This window comes from Vipera berus (assembly GCF_964194415.1).
Source record: "Vipera berus genome assembly, chromosome: 1".
Taxonomy (NCBI): domain Eukaryota; kingdom Metazoa; phylum Chordata; class Lepidosauria; order Squamata; family Viperidae; genus Vipera; species Vipera berus.
This window is the reverse complement of record NC_138202.1, coordinates 74381791-74401971: the sequence shown is the minus strand read 5'-3', so window position 1 is coordinate 74401971 and position 20181 is coordinate 74381791. Positions and strand designations below refer to the sequence as shown.

The window sequence follows — 20181 nt, the reverse complement described above, 5'->3', positions numbered from 1 at the left end:
CAGCTTAATTGCCCCCAACAATCTGGGTCCTCATTTTACCTACCTCGGAAGGATGGAAGGCTGAGTCAACCTTGAGCCTGGTGGGATGCGAACCTGCACTAATTGCAGGCAGCTGGTGTTACTTAAGGAGGCATTAGCCCACTGCTCCACCAAGGCTCTTTTAAGATGTACTTAATGAAAAATTCTCCAGCAATTTACTGCTTGTAGGAACTTGTTTTGAAAAATGGGCACAGTTTAAAGAAGTTATCACACAGACTGTGTAACAGCTGTACGGTATTCTAAGTGAAAACCTAGACTGACCAAGATTGGTTTGATGAAAACCAAGACCACCTCAGCAGCCCTCCTGGCCAAGAACAAGGCCTATGCAGACTGGCAGAATGTTTGATCATCTATCATTAATCACCTGCAATACAAAGTACAGGTGGAACTGCAAGAAATGAAGGACAGGTGGTGGCGGAGAAAGGCTTAGCAGGTATAACATGCATGCCAACAGTTCTTCAGCACTATAAAAGCAATTTATGGTCCTTTGAAATCAGAATGCTCCCCCTTTGCAATCCTCTAATGGCTCGAGCCTCATCAAAGTCCAGGAAGGAGCTGAACACTGTTCCAACCTATTCAATATAGCTTGTCTACATTTGATCCTGATGTCTTATAGCAGATTCTTAGGCTGCCAGTCTTGAATACCCTAGACCTGCCTCTCTCTACTGATGAGATCAAAAAACGATCTCACAGATGGATTCAAATAAAGCTACAGGGTAGGATTGCATTCCTGTTGAGATCTACGAAGCCCTAGACCCAAATGCCTTACAGACATTCCAAGACAATGTGGAGGATATCTTGGTGGAGTTCCCCAGACTTATGGTCCTGGGGGATTTCAATCTGCCATCCCTGGACTTGGCCTCAGAGACCAAGGGATGAGGGCACAGCAGAAAACACTCTTGACCCTGCCTGCTTTTAATTCCTTAGCAGATGGGATCCGTAATAGGCTGCTTCCACTGGCACTAATGGGGTGGGCTTTTCTGAGGTCCCATGCCATGTAGGATTTTAAGGTAAAAATTAATACCTTGAATTGGATCCAGAAGTAAACCAATGCACCCTGGGCTGTAGCAATATTATATATGCAGCCCTAGGAGCTCCCAGGACTGTGTGTGCCACTGCATTCTGCACCAGCTGCAGCTGCCAAATACCCTTCAAGATTAGTCCCATTGTACAGCACTGAAAATGCCAGAAGATGGTCAGAGCACCTTGGGAGAAAAACTAAGAATGAATCTGACTGAAACATTGCTATTTTTCCAGACTTATTGCATGTGTAGAGTGTTTGCCCAATGGTTCTGGACTCACGACTCCTGCTCAAAGAGCAAGTGGCAGTCATCACTAGGACGGCCTTCATGCAATTTTGCATTGTGCATCAGTTTCATCCTTACCTGAATCTCTCTGCATGGCTACTCATGCCCTAGTCACCTCTTGGTTGGATTAGTGAAATGCACTCTACAATGGGACTATTTTTGAAGGGTATTTGGAAGCTACAGCTGGTGCAGAAGCTTCCAGCGTGAAAAAGATAGTGATCTACAGTTGATGTTTTTTTGTTTATTGTTTTATCATAGAGAATAAAATATTTTATTCTCGATATTGAAGACATTCTCAGATGCTACTATGCTCTGTGATCTGGCTAGCACCCTGAACAAAACTGAAGTACTTTACCATCCCCGTGCTAAATATCAACCTTGTAAAATCAAAAATCACTATTGACAACACCCAGTTGACAAATGTAAACAACTTCAAATACTTGGGAAGCATCAGTTTGAGTAATGGAACTTTGTTAAGTAAATTGATCCCAGGATCAATAAGACTAGCCATATTTTGGGGCAACTATGTTTTAAGTGCTCAATCAACCCAACATCTATATCTACACAAAGCTGAAAAATCTACAGAACTGTGATTTTGAATCCTGGATTCTGAATCAACAATGCATCAAACAACTGGAGAAATTTCACATGCGCACTCTCTGTTCTATCCTTGGTATTCATTAGCAAGACCATGTCTCCAACCTGGAGGTCTTGGATTGTGTGAAGTCCACCAGCATTGGGTCCCTAATAATCAGAGCCCTAATACAGTGGGCCTTCAAAATGGATGACCACTATATATGTCCCTGTTCTTGCTCTGTTCTAAAGATTGGGAAGTGACTTCCTGGTAATTCATGCAAGTGCTACAAAGACTGAAGGAAATCCTCTGCCAATGTGACACTGGCCAAGGGAATTAGGAGCTGTGACTGCTGACAGAACCCACTGGTCAACCTTCTGCTACAGAGCTTCCACTGGCTTTGAAGATAGGCACTGCCAAAAACTGATAGAAAACTGTGAGTGGCATCACAGAGTAAGAGCCACATTTATTACAACAGTGGATTTCTAAAAACCCCATTGTGTGAGAGTCTGTGATGCCAGACTGGGACTGCAGAGCCACCCCTGTCTCCACAAATGAACTGCACAATATTTTATCTTCTTTGGACCCGAAGGACTATCTATGTGTGAGACTTATTTTTGAATAAACTCAGTGATTTAGGAGCAATATTGCGCTTTAGGAAAAACAAAAACATTTCCTGTGAGAACGTCTTGTTAAGATCTACAGTAAGAAATGTTGTAAAGAAATGATGAGGTCTTCCAGAAGATCATTTGTAGTTAGCAAAAGGATTAAGCAAATAGAATTTAGGATTTCTGCATCTGATCCCAAAGCTAGCTGTGTACTAAACTTAGAACGCTTGTTTTGGAATGAAATATGCTCACTGCAGATGCTGAGATTTAAGGCATTTCTGTTCCTTTATAGTTTACAATTTTACTCCTCCCCAGTTCCATAGGTGTTATTGTTTATTTTCTACTCTTTTCCTGCAGATATGGTGGTCAATGAGAAACTGATGGTCACCTTGAAAGTGACAATGGGACAATGTCTTCCACACAAATAGGTCCCCTTAAAAACTAAATTTGTAGTCATTTTATAATTAATGACTTCGATTCCCTCTTATTGATTCCCTCTTATTGGCTTCACTAATGGCAAATAGTGTTGGTGTTACTTCAGCTGCAAAAGTAGTCCAAGTTCAAATAGTTTTCTTTATTAAATCTGATGGAGCCTGCAGAGAAAAAAAGAAATCTGTCTTAATAACATTCTCCATTCCAAAGATCTAATTGACTACTCTTCAGCAACTGTGCAGCTGTGCAGTGGGTGTTGTCCAATACAAAAATATTTTGGAATCTTACGATGAAAAAGATGAAGATCTTAGCTTTGCCATATTAACATTTTCTAGGGCTAACTTCTGGTCTTCACCTTGAGGCTGAGCTGTGGATTCATTTTCCCACATGCCTCTTAATGAACCTGTCTTCAATTTTCCCTTCCAGGATTTCCAAGGCATGATAGTCCACCATTATTCTGTCGGGCCATATCTTTACATTTGTACAGAAGCACCAGTTGCATCAATTACTTCTCTTCTGAAAGTTGATGTCTGAGACGTATTTCGAAAAAGTGTCACATAATCTGTCCCTTCTAGTCTGTGTATGCAGGATTTATATATCAAATTCTCTGTTGTCTATAAAAAAGAGGGAGGTTTATGATCTATCCTGGGTTTGAGTGTCTTCACTCACTAAATTAAAGGCAATTTAGTGGCCTAACACTCCAGATCAAATTCCCACAGTTGCAAAAAAAGTAGTGCACAACCATCTGTCTAAAAGATTTTTTTGTATTATAGTATATACAATACACATACATACATACATACATACATACATACATACATACATACAGTATATATGTGCTTTCTTAAGATTAAAGTTTCAGACAGATTTCCTTTTAAGCACTAATGCTTAATGTGTCACCTTGTACCCCACAACATTGTAATTGTATGTGGGAATGACCTTGAGATGCAGGAGAGAGAGCTGGCAACTGGATAACTGGCATGTAAACGATACCTCAGCCCACAGAAAGAGGGAGGGTGTGAGAAATGTTTCAGAAAAAAAACCCTCCCTAGTTTTCTAGAGAATAAAAGGAAAGGAGGGGAAAATATTTTCACTCTTAAGAATTTCTGTTCATATAATCTTGCAGTCAAGATAGTAGTACATAAAGTTAGTACTCCTGATAGTGTTTCTTATCTGGACTACTTCACAGAGCTAAAAAATATCAGGGATACAACTTTAGCTTTACATAGATAATTGGCTTATACTTACCCTCTCTCATCTTCCATTTTTTATTTTTAGTGAGCTTTTTTGGTGGAGGGATCACGAGACAGAATAATAATAATAATAATAATAATAATAATAATAATAATAATAATAATAATAATAATAATAATAATAATAAGAAGAAGAAGAAGAAGAAGAAGAAGAAGAAGAAGAAGAAGAAGTAGTAGTAGTAGTAGTTGGAAGGGACCTTGGAGGTCATCTAGTCCAACCCCCTGCTCAGGCAGGAAACCCTATACCATTTCAGACAAATGGCTGTCCAGTCTGTTCTTAAAAACTTAAGAAAAAAACATAAGCCAAGATAGTCCTTGACTTATGACCACAATTGAGCCCAAAATTTCTGTTGCTAAGCAAGACAGTTTTTGAGTTTTGCCCCATTTTACGACTTTTTTTGACACAGTTGTTGAGTGAATCACTGAAGTTAAGTTAGTAACATGGTTGTTAAGTAAATCTTACTTCCCCATTGACTTGTTTGTTAGAAGGTCATAAAAGGTGATCACATGATCCTGGGACACTCCAATTCATTGGAGTTTGGTTTGATTCAATTCAATGTTGAGGTTTTTGTTTTTTTGCTCCACAACAGGCTATCCATTTTGATCACCAAAATTAGATATAGTGTGTTAAAATATCCTTTTTCATTTGAGGCTATACAGTATAGTGTGTCCTTCTCAAGACTGCAAATAAGATTCCTTCAGATTGACAAATTTGACAATTTTTTCTCCTAACTTGTACCCAGCCCAAATTTGTCTGATCATGCCTCTTGAAGCATGCCACTTATCTTGGTCTCACTTGCTCCACATATTTTGATAACAGATATAGCCCAAATAAAGTTCTTGAGGTGTTCAACATTTATTGGATTCAAGAAATGGCTGGCTAATACTTTAGCATTTTGGAATTTCTTGTTGACTACAATTTCTTGTTGGCTCAGGATTTTTGAGCCAATCTTTTAAAATCTTTTTTAAATAAAATGGAACCTATATTTCTGTAGGTGGCATAGAACAACATTTCAACAATTTTCTAATTTGCAAAGCCTAATCTCACTCCAAAACTATCCTTGGCGTTCTCTGAGATTGAAGAATTCAAAGACGGTGGTGCATTTTGTTTCTAGTCTGGCTTGCGTTTTGGTTGCAGGCTGGCCTCCTATGATTGCCAATATTTCAGCAAGTTCATTACCGGTGGTCGTGGCTTAATGACCATTTGCTTAGTGATCATTCAAAGTTATAGTGGATCATCTCCAAATCTTCATATGATCCAGTTCCAGAGTTCCCACAGTTGTACATATCCCCACAGTCACACAATCACAGTTTGGGTGGCTGGCAACCAGCTCATCTTTATGGCTTTTTTGGTAGTTTGCCGCCTTTTTACCCATAAAATTACATTAAATCGCTTAATGACCATGGCGTTTGCTTAATGATAGCAGCATATTCTTAAAGATCACTGCAAAAAATGTTGTAAAATCAGGTCTGGTTTATGTGAGTGCCTCAACTTATGACTAACATGACTTACAATTGAAATTCCAGGTTGCATTATAGTTGTAAGTCGAGGACCACGCCTAAATAAGATCATCTCTGAAGTGCAAAAGTTTCTGTTCCAGGATGAGCATAGGTAGGAATTTGCTAGAAATCTTATGTCTTATGTTTTTATCACTCATAGATGGAGTCTCTCCTGTTCCTTTTTCTATCAGTTCTGCTGCTTGTGAAGGCTCCCAAATGGCTATTTCAGGTATAAACACAGTTCACTAATAGTTAAGACAGTCATGGTTGTCAGTATTTCTATATATTTTTTTGGGAAAATATTTTCTCCATTTCCTGTGAAAAGATGTAACTTCATATTTAGGTCAGTGGCAGCTCTGTGTCCTCAATCAGACCATGAAGCAATTAGAGATTACTAAATTTGATTGCAAAAGCCATCATGAAGTCCTTTAGTAATTCCCACTGCCCTTTTAATAATTTTCTACACTAATTCCCTGGTTCTTTACATCAAAGATAGCTTTGTTATGGTTGTTAGCTGAGCATATTGTACTGTACTGATGAAATAACTGCTATTTGGGTACTTAACCCTCCACTTAATCTTCCATAAGGTTGAGATGGTTGAGCTAAGTTAATTGTTGGAATGTTCTGTGTTAATCCAACTTTTCAAAAAATAATTTTCTTTAAATACGGTAGATGAGAGAGATTGTGCCATATTCAAGATACATCTGGGGGGGGAATGTTTATATGCATTAGAGCTGTGCAGTTTTTTGGATTCTAAGGCTAAAGATGATTCAGACTATTAGGTACACATACACACAAACACACACTGAAAACATGTATCTAAAAGTCCTTGAATTAAACTTGATCCTTGAATTAAACTCATCTTTGTTCAGGAAAATAGATACAGTTGATTTAAGGAGTTGCAAACAGTTTGTATGCTCCTTCAAAATCCAAAGTAGCATTTTGCCTTCAAATTCAAAAAATTGCCCACCCCTATTTATGCTTCAGGAGGAAAACTGTTTTCATTTTTTGGGTTAGTAAAAGATGTGCTTAAAGAATATGAACTAAGAGAAGATATATTTTCATTGAAGTGATAGCTAAGGACTTGTGTAAATGACAATAGTAAAGCTGGATGAAGCTATTATTAGACTGTTAACATTGAATTGAGGTGACTCATTTAGTAAGGTTTTCAAAATGAATTACTGGCTCAGTTTGTTGCACAAATACAACATACATGATGGTTTAAACTACTCCAAGGCTTTAAAATTATGTGAACTGAACAATATTGCTAGATAACTTCTTTTTTAAAAATGATAGTATGGACACTTATGTGATTTTTCATCCAGGATGTCCTTTTTCCTTTTATGTAATCACTTATTTTGTTTCTTAAATGTTTTTAAATAAATAAACATGTTTTAAAATAGTTTGATATTTCAGTCATTCACAGCACAATTCAATAGTAGACTTCATTTACCTCATTTTAGTAACTAAAGAGCACATTTAAGATTCTTTGGGTGGTTGAAGACTATCAGGTTGGTCAGTCTGTATCATGTAGATATATATGGAATGTGAGATTTTTTTAGAAAAATTGTGGCATGCCCTTTTTAAGAGTTACACTAAAATGTTCATGTTTCCTAATTCAGTATGTCAGAAAATTGTGCTGTGTGATTTCAGCAGTCATGGTCAAAAGAGTTTACAAATGTCACAGAAATGGAAATAAATCCTGACTATGCTGATAATAACATGCAGTGAAAATAAAGAGAAGGTACAATAGAGGGGAGAGGGAAAAGATTCCCACACACACACAACTTCATGATTGTACATATATGAACTAAACTTTAAATAATCCATTTAACTCTCCAAACATTAAATTATTTCTCAGTGGATTACTGTGGTGTAATAATCAGAATTTAAGCATTCACTCTTTTTTTAAAAAAACAGAAGAAATTTCTGGGTTAAATAATGTTTCCCCTCCCATACCAAAAGATAAACAATTAATGTATTGCACAGTAAAGAAAATCCTTATCCCTGCGGTCTGGCCATGAGACAAACTTGATTACATTCTTTATGCTTTCTTATTAGCCTTAATGGCAAATCAGGCTCTTTCCCCCCCCAGCATACTCTAGGGTATTGATCATCAAAACGTGGTTATGTTCAGATTTCCAGAAAAAAATCTACTAAACGGGATTAAATTGTTGAGTAATTGCAAAGTTGAATATAAAAAAATATCTCCATATATCTAGTTGGACCAGGATTTATAAACTTTTTTCTATGGCAACCACACTAGTTCTTCCTGATCCTATACATAAGAAAATTCAAATAGAAATATTTTTACAGCTTGTTTAATCTTAAATCCAGTTATATTCCTCTTGGGCACTCTTTCTTCTTATATCAGCTTCTTCTAAACTCTTAATTCTCTCTTCATACAATTCTATACTATTTTTTGTCATTTAACTTTTTTGTAAGACATCCAGTTTTCAATGTTTTCTGAAAATCTGCTGATACAGTATAATATCTAAAATCTCCACATTATTAAGTTCTTTTGCTGCCAAATCAGAAGGTTAAGTCTGGAATCATAATCTGTCTCGACTTTTCTTGCTAGATACTCTATTATGATTTTCACTGAAAGCCTTGACATTTTGAGGAGAAATACTTGCATTTCATTTGATGTTATACTCTCCAGCAGTGCAACACTTTCAGCTTTCTGATTCTTTCTGACAGTCCAGGAAATTATTTCCAACAACTTATAGAAGAAGAAAGAAAAAAATGAAGCTTAACACATCACCGTTTTGCTAGAAGTCTCAATATCTCCTCAGTTTTAAATTCCAGCAGTATATATATCCATCCATTTTGTGATTAAATATGTGGAAAAATATATGTTTCATGTTAAAAAAAAATGGGGGAAAAGCTTGATTTTAGATTTCCTCATTTAGTCAACATGTGTCATCTTTTAAATAGATGTTTAATCCCTTCTACATTCCATGAAACTATTCATGATGATAAATGGAAAAAATCTACATAGAAAAATCACCGAATAAAGGAGAGAAAAATGAAAAAAGGGAGAAAAAAATAATATAGATTCATTGGAGGATCTGGACAGACTCGAACACTGGGCACTATCTAACAAAATGAAATTCAATGGTGAAAAAAGTAAGGTTCTACATTTAGGCAGGAAAAATCAAATGCACAGGTATAGTATAGGTGGTACCTTGCTCAAAAGTAGTAACTGTGAGAGAGATCTCGGAGTCTTAGTGGACAATCACTTGAATATGAGTCAGCCGTGTGCTGCAGCTGCCAAAAAAGCCAACACAGTGCTAGGCTGCATTAACAGAGGGATAGAATCAAGATCACGTGAAGTACTAATACCACTTTACAATGCTTTGGTAAGGCCACACCTGGAATACTGCATCCAGTTTTGGTCACCACAATGTAAAAAAGATGTTGAGACTTTAGAAAGGGTACAGAGAAGAGCAACAAAGATGATTGGGGGAGGCTAAAACTTATAGGGAACGGTTGCTGGAATTGGGTATGTGTAGTTTAACGAAGAGAAGGGTGAGGGGTGACATGATAGCACTGTTCCAATATCTCAGGGGCTACCACAAAGAAGAGGGAGCCAAGCTATTCTCCAAAGCACCTCAAAGCAGGACAAGAAGCAACGGATGGAAACTAGTCAAGGAGAGAAGCAACCTAGAACTAAGGAGAAACTTCCTGACAGTTAGAACAATTAACCAGTGGAACAACCTGCCTCCAGAAGTGGTGAATGCTCCAACACTGGAAGTTTTTAAGAAGAGACTGGCCAGCCATTTGCCTGAAATGGTATAGGGTTTCCTGCCTGAGCAGGGGGTTGGACTAGATGACCTCCAAGATCCCTTCCAACTTATTATTATTATTGAACTGAGACAGACATTTTAAAATCCTAAAAAGAAAATCATGAAACACACACACAGCACAGCACAACACAAAAGGAAAGAAAAGAAAAGAAAAGAAAAAATAAAGAGAAAACTAAACCAGAAACTAACTAACATCCAAACTAGTACCGTAGAGATTTCTGGAAGAGGTGTACCGAAAGTGCAGAATAAAAACTCCCCCTACTTAGACAAGATAATATATCTGTCTCTGTGTTTTTCGATGATGACGATGATATGATGATGATGATAAAGATGGAAGAATGACTTTAAAAATTGCTGCTCTTGCTACTTTACTTTAAATTGCTCCAAACCAGTAAACTTTTCTGCAAGCTCTGGACCAAAAAACCTCACATTAGAATTCAGGGATAAATGCTGGAAAAAAAGGTGGGGGAGTTCAATCCATTTCTATTTAACTGCCAAATAATAATATTTATTGAAATAATAATAATTTGGTTCAGGCAAGAATTGGTGGGAGTATAAAATAAACAAATTAATAGAAAATGGACTTTAGAATTCAAACAGACAAGCATCTGCCACATAACTCCCCAGACTTAAACAGTTTCGCTAAGAAACACAAAAATTGAAGAGGAAAAAAACTGGAGAAAATCACAAAATATAAAGACAGGCAAATAGAACGACTGTGGCAAAAAAAAACCCAAAGGTAATAGCAAAAGAAATAGGCACTTTAGTGCAATTGCAAAACATCTGGAGCACAAACACTGTCAGCGTTAACAAAATCACCATCAATTGATTGCGAAAGGCTGCTTTACTTGGAAACCATACATCCTGCAACAATACCTTTAATATTATTAAAGGACAACATTTATCTGTCCCTTGGGAAGGACTCAGTAGAAATGACAAAAATCCCCAAATCCAGTCTAAATATCTGGCTGACTATGCAACTCAGCTTTATAGTAGCCTTCATTCCTGGATCAATGGCAGAAATAAAGCTTAAAAAGCTATTATCTTTTAATTCCATTCCAAAGATCCTAGTTGCTAAAATAAATGGAGAATATTGTGGACTGGATGCCTATACTGTATGGAAAAGAAAACCCACATGTTAAGTAGTCTCCACTTATATTCCAACAGCAGTAAAAATAATTTTCATTTAAATTTGTTCATAAAGACTGCTATAGACCAATCTGACTGAGAATTGTAAGGAATGTTTAAAAACCTTAAATTATTTCTGTGAGGTAATTCCTGTAAATAAAAAATTGAATCATTTTTATTGTACTTAGCTTTTCAAATTTTATTAAAATTATAAATGAAAGAAATAAAAGTAAATACAAATTACAAAAAGAAAATGTGTGAAAAAGAAAGAAAAAAAACAAAAAACATAAAGAGTAATTTTTTGTCTTCATCCCAGCAAGTAAAAAAAAAATTAAATAGCTTGTCATCATCTCTAAAAATAACATAATGTCTCTTCCCCTTGTAATTAAGCTCTTAATTAAAAAAATCCCAATATTTTGTCAATTGTTCCTTGTCAACAAAAGTCCAATAAGGCAAATCAGATATAACTATTTTTCTCTTTTAGTCCTGATCAAATAAGCTGGTTCTATTGATCTTCTTTGAATTTTTAAGGGTTCTTGCTTTTTTATCCCTTCAGGAAAAAGCCCAGAGCAAGTGTTCTTGGTCATGTGTTTTTGTAGCCACAAATCTTTCAGAACTTTAACAGATCTGTTTTGTCCTTTTGTTTGATCCCCCCAATGAAATCCTTAAAGACCTTAACAAAATTATTTTATATATCTAGTAAGAAAAAATAATCCAAATCCATTTCCTGATTCAATGGCTATACATCTCCTTTAGGGAATAAATTATTTATCAAGTCTACTTGTATGTCCATATCTTTCTTAATATCATTGCTTGTCATGTTAAATCTCCCTTCAAACTAATCTCAGAATTATCCATTGCAGCATGTTCTTGTTCTGTAGCTTCATTCTGTCCATTTTATCAAGAAGTTGGTCTATGTTTTCAAACAGATTGACAGATTGTTTATTTGTTTTTGTTATAAATTTCTGTTCTATTCTTTTCTTTATCCTCTAGCTCTCCTTTTCTCCAGAAAAATCCATAAAATCCATGTTACTGTCTGGTTATTTATTTGGTTTATTGGAACTCCTATAATAATAATTATTCATTTATTATTACTTCTATATAAAGATTATTCATCAAATATTCATATGTTTATTATTTGCAGTAAAGTGTTAATGTAACTATTTAGAAATAAGAGGGTGATTTTTTTTGTTCTTGGACTGGATCCTGCCTGTGGTGAACTACCAGTGCATGTGCATCTTGTAGAGTTACCTGATTATCAGTCTGCATGATGAAAAGAGCATAAGAAATGCCTAGAATGCTGTGAGAGAAAGACAAAGGGTTTAGCTTGACTGAGCATTGATAAGAGACTTTCTTAAATATTCCCATTGGCAGGCTCAAAATATATCCTTTGTGGTCCTCCTTGATCTTTGAGTGGCCTTTGGTACCATCGATCAAGCTGCACTGGCTCCCCATAGTCTTCTAGATCCAATTGAAGATGCTGAATACTGCTTAAAGAGCTCCACATGGCAAAGAATCAGCCTATTGGAGGACAGCCTGTCACCCATTGTTTCTCCCCACCGCACGAGGTCCAGCAGCAAAGGCATGCTCCGGGTCCGTCATCAAACAGGGCCAGTCATTCTCTCTCAGTCCAACTCAAATCAGCTCCCGTAAATTTAATAAATAATCACATAAGCTTGCAGGAGACAATTACCTAAGGCCAAAAAAGAGTAACTTACCTAGAAAAGGATTACAAAGCAAAGATGGAATACAATCCTCATAGCACAATACTTGAACTAATTTCTTACAATGGAATGCCATTTTGCTAATGGCATTTTCTCTCTTTCCCTCAGTCACTTTCATTTCCTTTTCATTCCTTTCCCCTGCATATCCCACAGAAGTACCTCAGTCTATACCACCATTTGAGTCTCCTCAACCATCATTATCAATGACGTATCCTTATTCAGCAGATTCCAAAGCCTGTTAAACCATACCTTTATTTTATGTATCATATATATTCAAGGGATGGGTAGGCGTATCTTGGTTATGTATTTAAGAAGATATGAAGAAATGTATGGAACTTGGATTATGTGTAACTCACTCAAAAAAAGTAGTAAAGAACAATGATTTGATTTGGAAGATTTCAGTTTGTTCAGCATAAGGGAAATTATAATAAGACCTGTAAGAAGACTTAACAAGAATTGATTCGGAGAACACAACATGTTTCTTAGAACTAGAGATGGTTGCCTTGTGAACTTGATGAAGCAATAGTACAAAGGTACATAGGTGTATAGCGAGTATGTCCAGGTAAGACTAGCACAGCCTTACTAGAAGTTATAAACAATGGGTTAATAGTATTTTGAAGCTATTGCATAGTATTTTGAAAAACAAGTCTCTTTACAATTTTGAGGTGACATACTAGAACAGATCTTGTAACATTTTCAGTATATGTGATGGTGGCTATAATTCTTAAACTATTCATAAGTGTTGAAGATTTTTTCAAGTCTCATGTTGCTGTGTATCTGAGGTGTAGGAGAAATTTTAGGGAAGCTATCCTTTAAGCCTTCAAGGTTCATGGAATAGTTTCTGTACCAAGAAGGTACAGAAGGGATACAGTGATCCATTGCCGTAGTTGGGCAAACAGTCTGAATATGAATCTTCTATGGAGTAAATATGGAAGACCTCTTAAATAGAAGGCATGACATTTGAGACATACTGCAGTATTTGAATTCTACTCAGATATTATTAGTAATATTAATAGGTTACAGTTGTGCCTCCATTTTTTGATACTGTTAAAGTAGAATGGCAAATAACACACTGTATTTTCACACGTAAGACTTAAATAATACTCAAGCTGCTTCTACTATTTGCTAACATCTGCTGCTTGCACATGTCAAAAAGAAAATGGTAAAGAAACATTTGTAATATGCAAATAAGCAATTCAGCAAATATATATTCAACATTTCAAACCTAATTGTAGTAAGCTCCTCATTAAACCTTTCTGTGAAAAAACACCTACTACATCTGGTAACACATAAGCCTCACTTATTTTATTCAAGATATACATTCTTGCTGCTATGCATAAATTCCTTGCCCAACCAAGTTTCATCCTAGATGTTAATCACAGTGATAGTTTTTGTTGTTAATATTAACATATTTATTTCTTCATATGTTTACTGATGTGTTACTGGTTTTGAGGATGTTTTCTTCTCCAAATTTCAGATTAGGTGGAACTGTATCTGCATACAAGATAGTGCCAGATGAAATAGAAGAAATCAAGGTATAGTGTTAATTATGCTACTGCTCAATTCTTTAATATATTCTTAAATCTTAATATATAATTATAAACATATCATAATTCTTAATTTATCTAGTAAATTTCATTATTTGAATGTGTTTTACATCCACACTGTTAAAGAACTTTTTTAATGAAATCACAGTGATTCTTGCTTCTTTCAACAATTAGTATAATATTGGGGTAAATCAGCTAAAATTAAAATAATTTGAAAGTTTGCATTTTCCATTCATTTGCTGAAGTTACTTTTGTGAAGTTAATATTCTTTATTTTACGTATATTTCTGCAAAATTAGATTTAAATATCAATTAATAAGCTGAATAATTGATTTGGTATGTATACCAATTTATACAGATAAACCTTGACTTAAAACAGTTCATTTAATGACTTGTGATCATTTTTCACACTGATGACCATTGCAGCATCCTATCGTCATGTAATCAAAATTTGTATGTTTGGCAACTGGTTCATATTTATGATGATTGTAGTATCCCTGGATCATGTAATCACCTTTTGTGACCTTCTGACAAACAAAGTCAATGGAGAAGTCAGATTCACTTAATAACCATGTTACTAACTTAACAACTGCAGTAATTCACTTAACAACTGTTTAGAAAAGTCATAAAATGGGGGAAAATTTCACTTAATAACTGTCTCAATTAGCAACAAATTTTGGGCTCAGTTATGGTCTTAAGTCAAGGACTGTGTAATTGATCTATATGATTGATATATATTTAAACAGTTATGTGGATTGTGTCTTACTCAGTTAAATAGCACAAATGTAAGCTAACTTAAAAATGAAGTTAGGGTAGCATAGTTTGCATTAATTTCTTTTCTCTGAAATTAAAAATGTACATCTTCATCATAAAGTCCACACTATTGCACTATTACACATCAAGTATTTCCTTCAAAGGTAACGTAAATTACCAATAAAGGAGAATATTTGTAGGTCAGGGTTGAAATGAAAGGTTCTTGGTGCTCTCTGAGCTTAGTTGTTTTCATTATCAGTGCTAGTCTAATGGTGCTAGTCTAACAGTGCTAGTGCTCGTAAAACAGTGTTAATCTAACAGTGCTAATCTAATCTAATAGTGCTAGTTTAACAGTGCTCATCATGTAAATTATGTATAGAATTTTATAGCATACATGCTGCTTAAGAGATCCATAAGAATGCTTTAGGAACAGAAAACTTAGTTCTAAGAAATTTTTCAAATGCACATTTGTAAAATCAGAAGACCATTCTTATTAATTAAATCATCTTTGCCTATTTACATTTAAAGCGTGCACAAGAACCTGCTATCTTCATTAAAGGACTATATATGAAATTAGTGGATGGATATGTAGAAGTGTGTTTTCCCAACAGTGAGACATACCTATGGAACGATGTCCCCTTCTAAATTAATTTCTCTTTCTTCAGTGTTAAGCTAAAGCCATTGCCCTGATGCTTCCAAACATTTTTGTAATTAGTTTTTGATTTTAAGCTTCTTCATTTCACTGACATATTACATTTTAATAATATTTGCTTCATATGGATTTTAATAATTGATGTTAATATGTTATTGTTATTACCATCTTAAATAACTTTGCAAACCACTCAGAGGATTTATATCACACAGAAAAATATAACAGCAGCAACAATAATGTAGGACCAATTTTTCATGGTACAAGAAGTTTCAGAAAGAAGCTTGTGTGTCTGTGGGTGTGTGGGTGCGTAAACACTTCAGTGAAAATGTTGAAATCTATATAGTCTCCTGAATCCCAGTCAGTGAAAATATTACAACTTTTATTCTAGTTTACACTAAAAAAGCAATGTTTTGTTTAAAGATTATTTTTAATTATTTCATGAACAAATATTTTGTTAACAATTACGTATTATTTAATTCCCTAAAAATGTCAAGACCATGTATTTTTATTCTTAATATGAGGTTTGTATTGTTGCTATATGTTTCTATGGAAACAGACTACAGTATTTAAAGGAAATAATTAATTAGCAGCTGCTTGAATTAGTGTATTTTATTAACTCTTCTCATCTTGAACTTGATATGCTAGGTATATCCATGTACTTCTTTTGATTACTGCCTTAATTTATTTTCTAGAAGTTTCACAATACACCGAACTGTAAGCTAATTGAACAGGCTAGGTTCATGGGACATACTAAGTCATAACATTTAATTAAAAGTAAAATTTAAAATTTAAAAAGTAAATTTAAAAGTTAATTTAAAATTTAACTAAGTAACTAAGACTAAATCAGGTTAAATATATAAAATGCAACCCTAGATTTTTAACTGATTTCATAAAAGAGTGTTTGGTAATGTACTGTAGCCAAAATTAAGCTGAAAAAAACTTGTAAAACCAAGTTCAAGACTACTGATATATAACAGTTTGTGCATTATTACCTGAGTTGCTCTGACTCTGGAAACATACTTGCATTAATATTTAGAAGAATGTACTTTCTCCCTATGTGTTTTTATAGTTCAGGAAAGTTATTTTTATAAACTGACACTACTTTAATTACTGTTTCCTATGAGAAAAATACCTTCTTGCCAGAGATGGTTGACACCCATCCAGCAACATGTTTAAGAGTAATATTTTTAGGAATTATCAAAACTTTTAGTCCAAGATATCATTTTTCTTAAAGGTATGTCATCTTGTACTACACATCTGTATCAGTTACATGTTCAGTTTTGAATAAAATACTATTCAAATATGACTGAGTTTGTAGATATTGTAACTATTGTAAATATCTGTCCCTGACAATTGGAAGAATATTAACCACTTCTTCCCTTTTTGGACACATACATATATAAAATTTATTACAGAAACTTCTCTCACATTCTTTAAATACAGATTATTTTAAAAAGAATTGTTTTTATTATTATTTATATGTTAAATTTATATGCCGCCCATCTTGCTATCCAAGTTTATCAAAAATCAATGCTGTTAAAAAGTAATTCTGTCAGATATTTTTAATGACAAATCCAAGTTAAGAGGGTTTTCCCCCAGTTTTAAGACTCAAGCAGGTTCAAATGGACAATATACCGGTAACCAGTAATCCTCAAGGCTGGTATCCTATAGGTGTGTTGCTGCAACTACGAGTTGTAGTCTAGCTCATTTGAAAGGTATCATCTTGGAAAAGGCTGATTTATGCTTAACACTATCATAATGCTGACTGTATGTGCTCTGAATATTAGATGACATAAAGAACTAAAAAAATTGAGAGGCAATCTTAAAAGGCAAGAAAAAATTATTCTCCCCAAATATTTCCATTATTGATCAGGAAATTAATTAATGTTAAAATCTAGCATTGAACATTCAGAATTTCTTTCTTTTGCCCCACATATACTTTGAGATACTAGGTTAGTATCAATAGTAAATCTAAACTAATCAATTCTCATTCTAATCTGAAATTATTCAGGTATGAGTTTTGGGACAAAACGACATAACATTATATAGAGCAAGAGTGTTATTTTAAATAGTTTTATTTGTTATAAATAAATTTCCATTTTTCAGTGTTTCTTTTTTATAAAATTTCTTATAGTTATATGCCAGATTTAATAACAGCAGCTTTGTTTGAGTAAATTATCACTTTATCAGTTTAAATACTAAATTGCTAAATTTACTTCAGCCAAAGCCAAAATATTAACTTTATCTTTTGTCAGTTTCTTTTGTTTTAAAACAATTTATGTATGTAGTTTTCCAAGCAGCAGCTTAGCAGCAAACTGCAATAATGTGGTTATGCAAATCCTATGATTATCTGCTGTTTCAGGATTGGTGGAATAATGCAAGGTATGCATTTTCAGGATTCTGTCATCCTGCACATGCTCTTACTTGTCTAGACATTAGACAAATTCAGAATTAGTTTGGGAACTGCAATCTATTTTGAACGGTTATAGTTCAAACTGCTGTTTATCACCTATAAATCTTGTCACGATATAGTGATATGTTATTTGAAGTACCATCTAATTCCTAAGGTTTAGTTCCCATGGTAAGATTGGGCAGGGTTGGTGTATTCCAGATCCCCTTAATTAAATAATGCTATCTGCTGGAGTCTTTGGAGGAATGCTTCCTCTGACATTGTGTCTGTTTTCTGAAAGGATATTAATCCCAGATTTCCATGTACTACTGCCCTAATAATATCCCAGAAGTCCTTAAAAATCTGACTGTTCTCCTTAAGGTTTATTGCATGTAGCACACCTGATTGCTTAGTTAAGGCGTGTTTTGTCTGGACATACAAGTCCTTTTTATATATAAAAAATGAGCTGTACAAAATTGTTCTAGAGCAGGGGTAGGGAACCTCGGCTCTTTTATGACTCATGGACTTCAACTCCCAGAATTCCTGAGTCAGCTGAGTTGAAGTCCATGAGTCATAAAAGAGCCGAGGTTGCCTACCCCTGTTCTAGAGTCAAGTGGCTCTCAAATTAATAAATGCAGTGCTAAAATGATTTTCATAACATTGGAGCATGCTTTTCAATAATTGAATGTAAAGAAATGTATATGTTTCTCCCGATGATTGAAGTTCCAAATACTAGCCTGTCAGCCCTTTGAGGTAGACCAGATCAGGAAACTGACTCTGAGGAAGATTAGACCTATACTTTATTGAGATAGGCGATAATAACAGAATCTTGCAAATCTGATTATACTTTTCTACCTCTCTCTATTATATCACAGTGAGTCAGAAAGGATGCAACTTTGGTCTCTTTCTTAATACTATCAGCGTTTCTAGGTTTAAGGAATGTTTTGGTCCTCTTTGTTACGTAACTGTTTCTGAATATTTGCTTCAATGCATTTCCATGGCTCTCTATATGCCTATTTAGAAATTCAACTCCCACATACTGCTCTTCTCCCAACCTTGACACAATTTTGATCTATATGAAGTTTCTAAATGTAATGAGAAAATTAGCAGCATGAAATATTTGTAGGACTCAATTGAGAATACAGTATAGATTCAGATATAGAATGAGAAGTTTATAATGGAAGACTACTTACAAGCATAAATTTCTCGTCTAATTCTCCATAGTGAATTATTCAGCAATTAACTATTGCATACCTCCTAAAGTAGCTTGGTTTGCTGTAGTCTGTGGATCCACAATGGATCTTTATGCAAACAACTGGAGTGGAGTAGTATTATTTGCAAACTACCCTCTGCAGTTTGGAAAATATTTATGTTATGACTTGTGGCTGGGCATGGAAGCGACACAGCTGAACTGAAGGGTTAACTCCCTTTTATTGCTCCAGCTTTCCCCCAAATTTCCCACTGTTCACTGCAAGTCCAAGAGCAAAACTCTAAACACGCACACACACCTGGCTGCTGGAACTGCAGCACAGTTCAGGAAGCTTGGTCACTGGGCATCCTCATCGCACAGAAGGTTCACTAGGCCAAGAAAGGTAGCAAGATGTCAGTAACAGCAAGTGTGGCTAGAAAAATGCAATCCTTATTCCTGACAAAAGTTCCTCCCCATGGCGTCTCTTTAAATCCTATTGCCCAGATGAGCCTTGTGAAGAGGGGTTGGGCATCCTCCTTCAGAGTAGTCAGGTTGCCCTGCACTGACTCCGCCTCTTCTCCATTCTCCGTCCTCGGGGATTGGGCAGGAGAGGCAGCTCCATCACTCCTCTGCTCTACTGCCTGATCTGTCCATCTCCTTCCCCCTCACCTGGTCATCCTATACCCTCTCTTTCTCTCTGGGACCCTTCAGAGGCCCAAGTAATCCAGAACTACCTTGTCCTCCTCTGGTCATTCCTCCTGGCCCACAGAGGCAGCGCCATCTCCCTCCATCAGCCCCAGCTCCATCTCCTCCTCCTCCTTCTTAGACGCAAGCTCCGACAGGGTTATGACAATTTAAGTATGTAACCAGCTATGGGACAGTGCTATTTCTTACATGTTGCAAAACACAGTTTCTATCAGTGCATCATGTCATTAGTGATAAATTAACTTCACATACTAGGGCCTTGATTTGGAAAACACATTTAACTGTTTTCCAAATCATAGAGTATAATTTGCATAGTACAATTTCTTTAGATTCATAAATATCTAAATTGGAACCAATACTTTTTAATTTGCTTATAAATTATCTGACATTAGGGTGAACATGAATTAGTTAGGCTTTCTAACGACATCAAATTATTCTAGTGATGTATTTGAAATCAACCATGAAGAGTACTATAAAGACATATTTCCAAACTGGGTGAATAAGATTTGAGCCAGTAAGTATAATTTAATGTAAAATATAGTTTACATTAGGCTACAGGTATATATATTTGAA

General features: G+C 35.2%; 1 protein-coding gene across 9 annotated transcripts in view; it reads left to right on the top strand.

The window, feature by feature from the left end:
• Nucleotides 1-20181, top strand: part of GPHN (gephyrin) — a 263681-nt gene that overhangs the window by 59039 nt on the left and 184461 nt on the right. For all 9 annotated transcript variants that reach the window (XM_081313741.1, XM_081313740.1, XM_081313739.1 and 6 more), the window contains exon 3: nucleotides 13852-13909. In XM_081313741.1, coding sequence (XP_081169867.1) covers nucleotides 13852-13909 — 58 coding nt within the window. The remainder of the gene's footprint in view (nucleotides 1-13851; nucleotides 13910-20181) is intronic.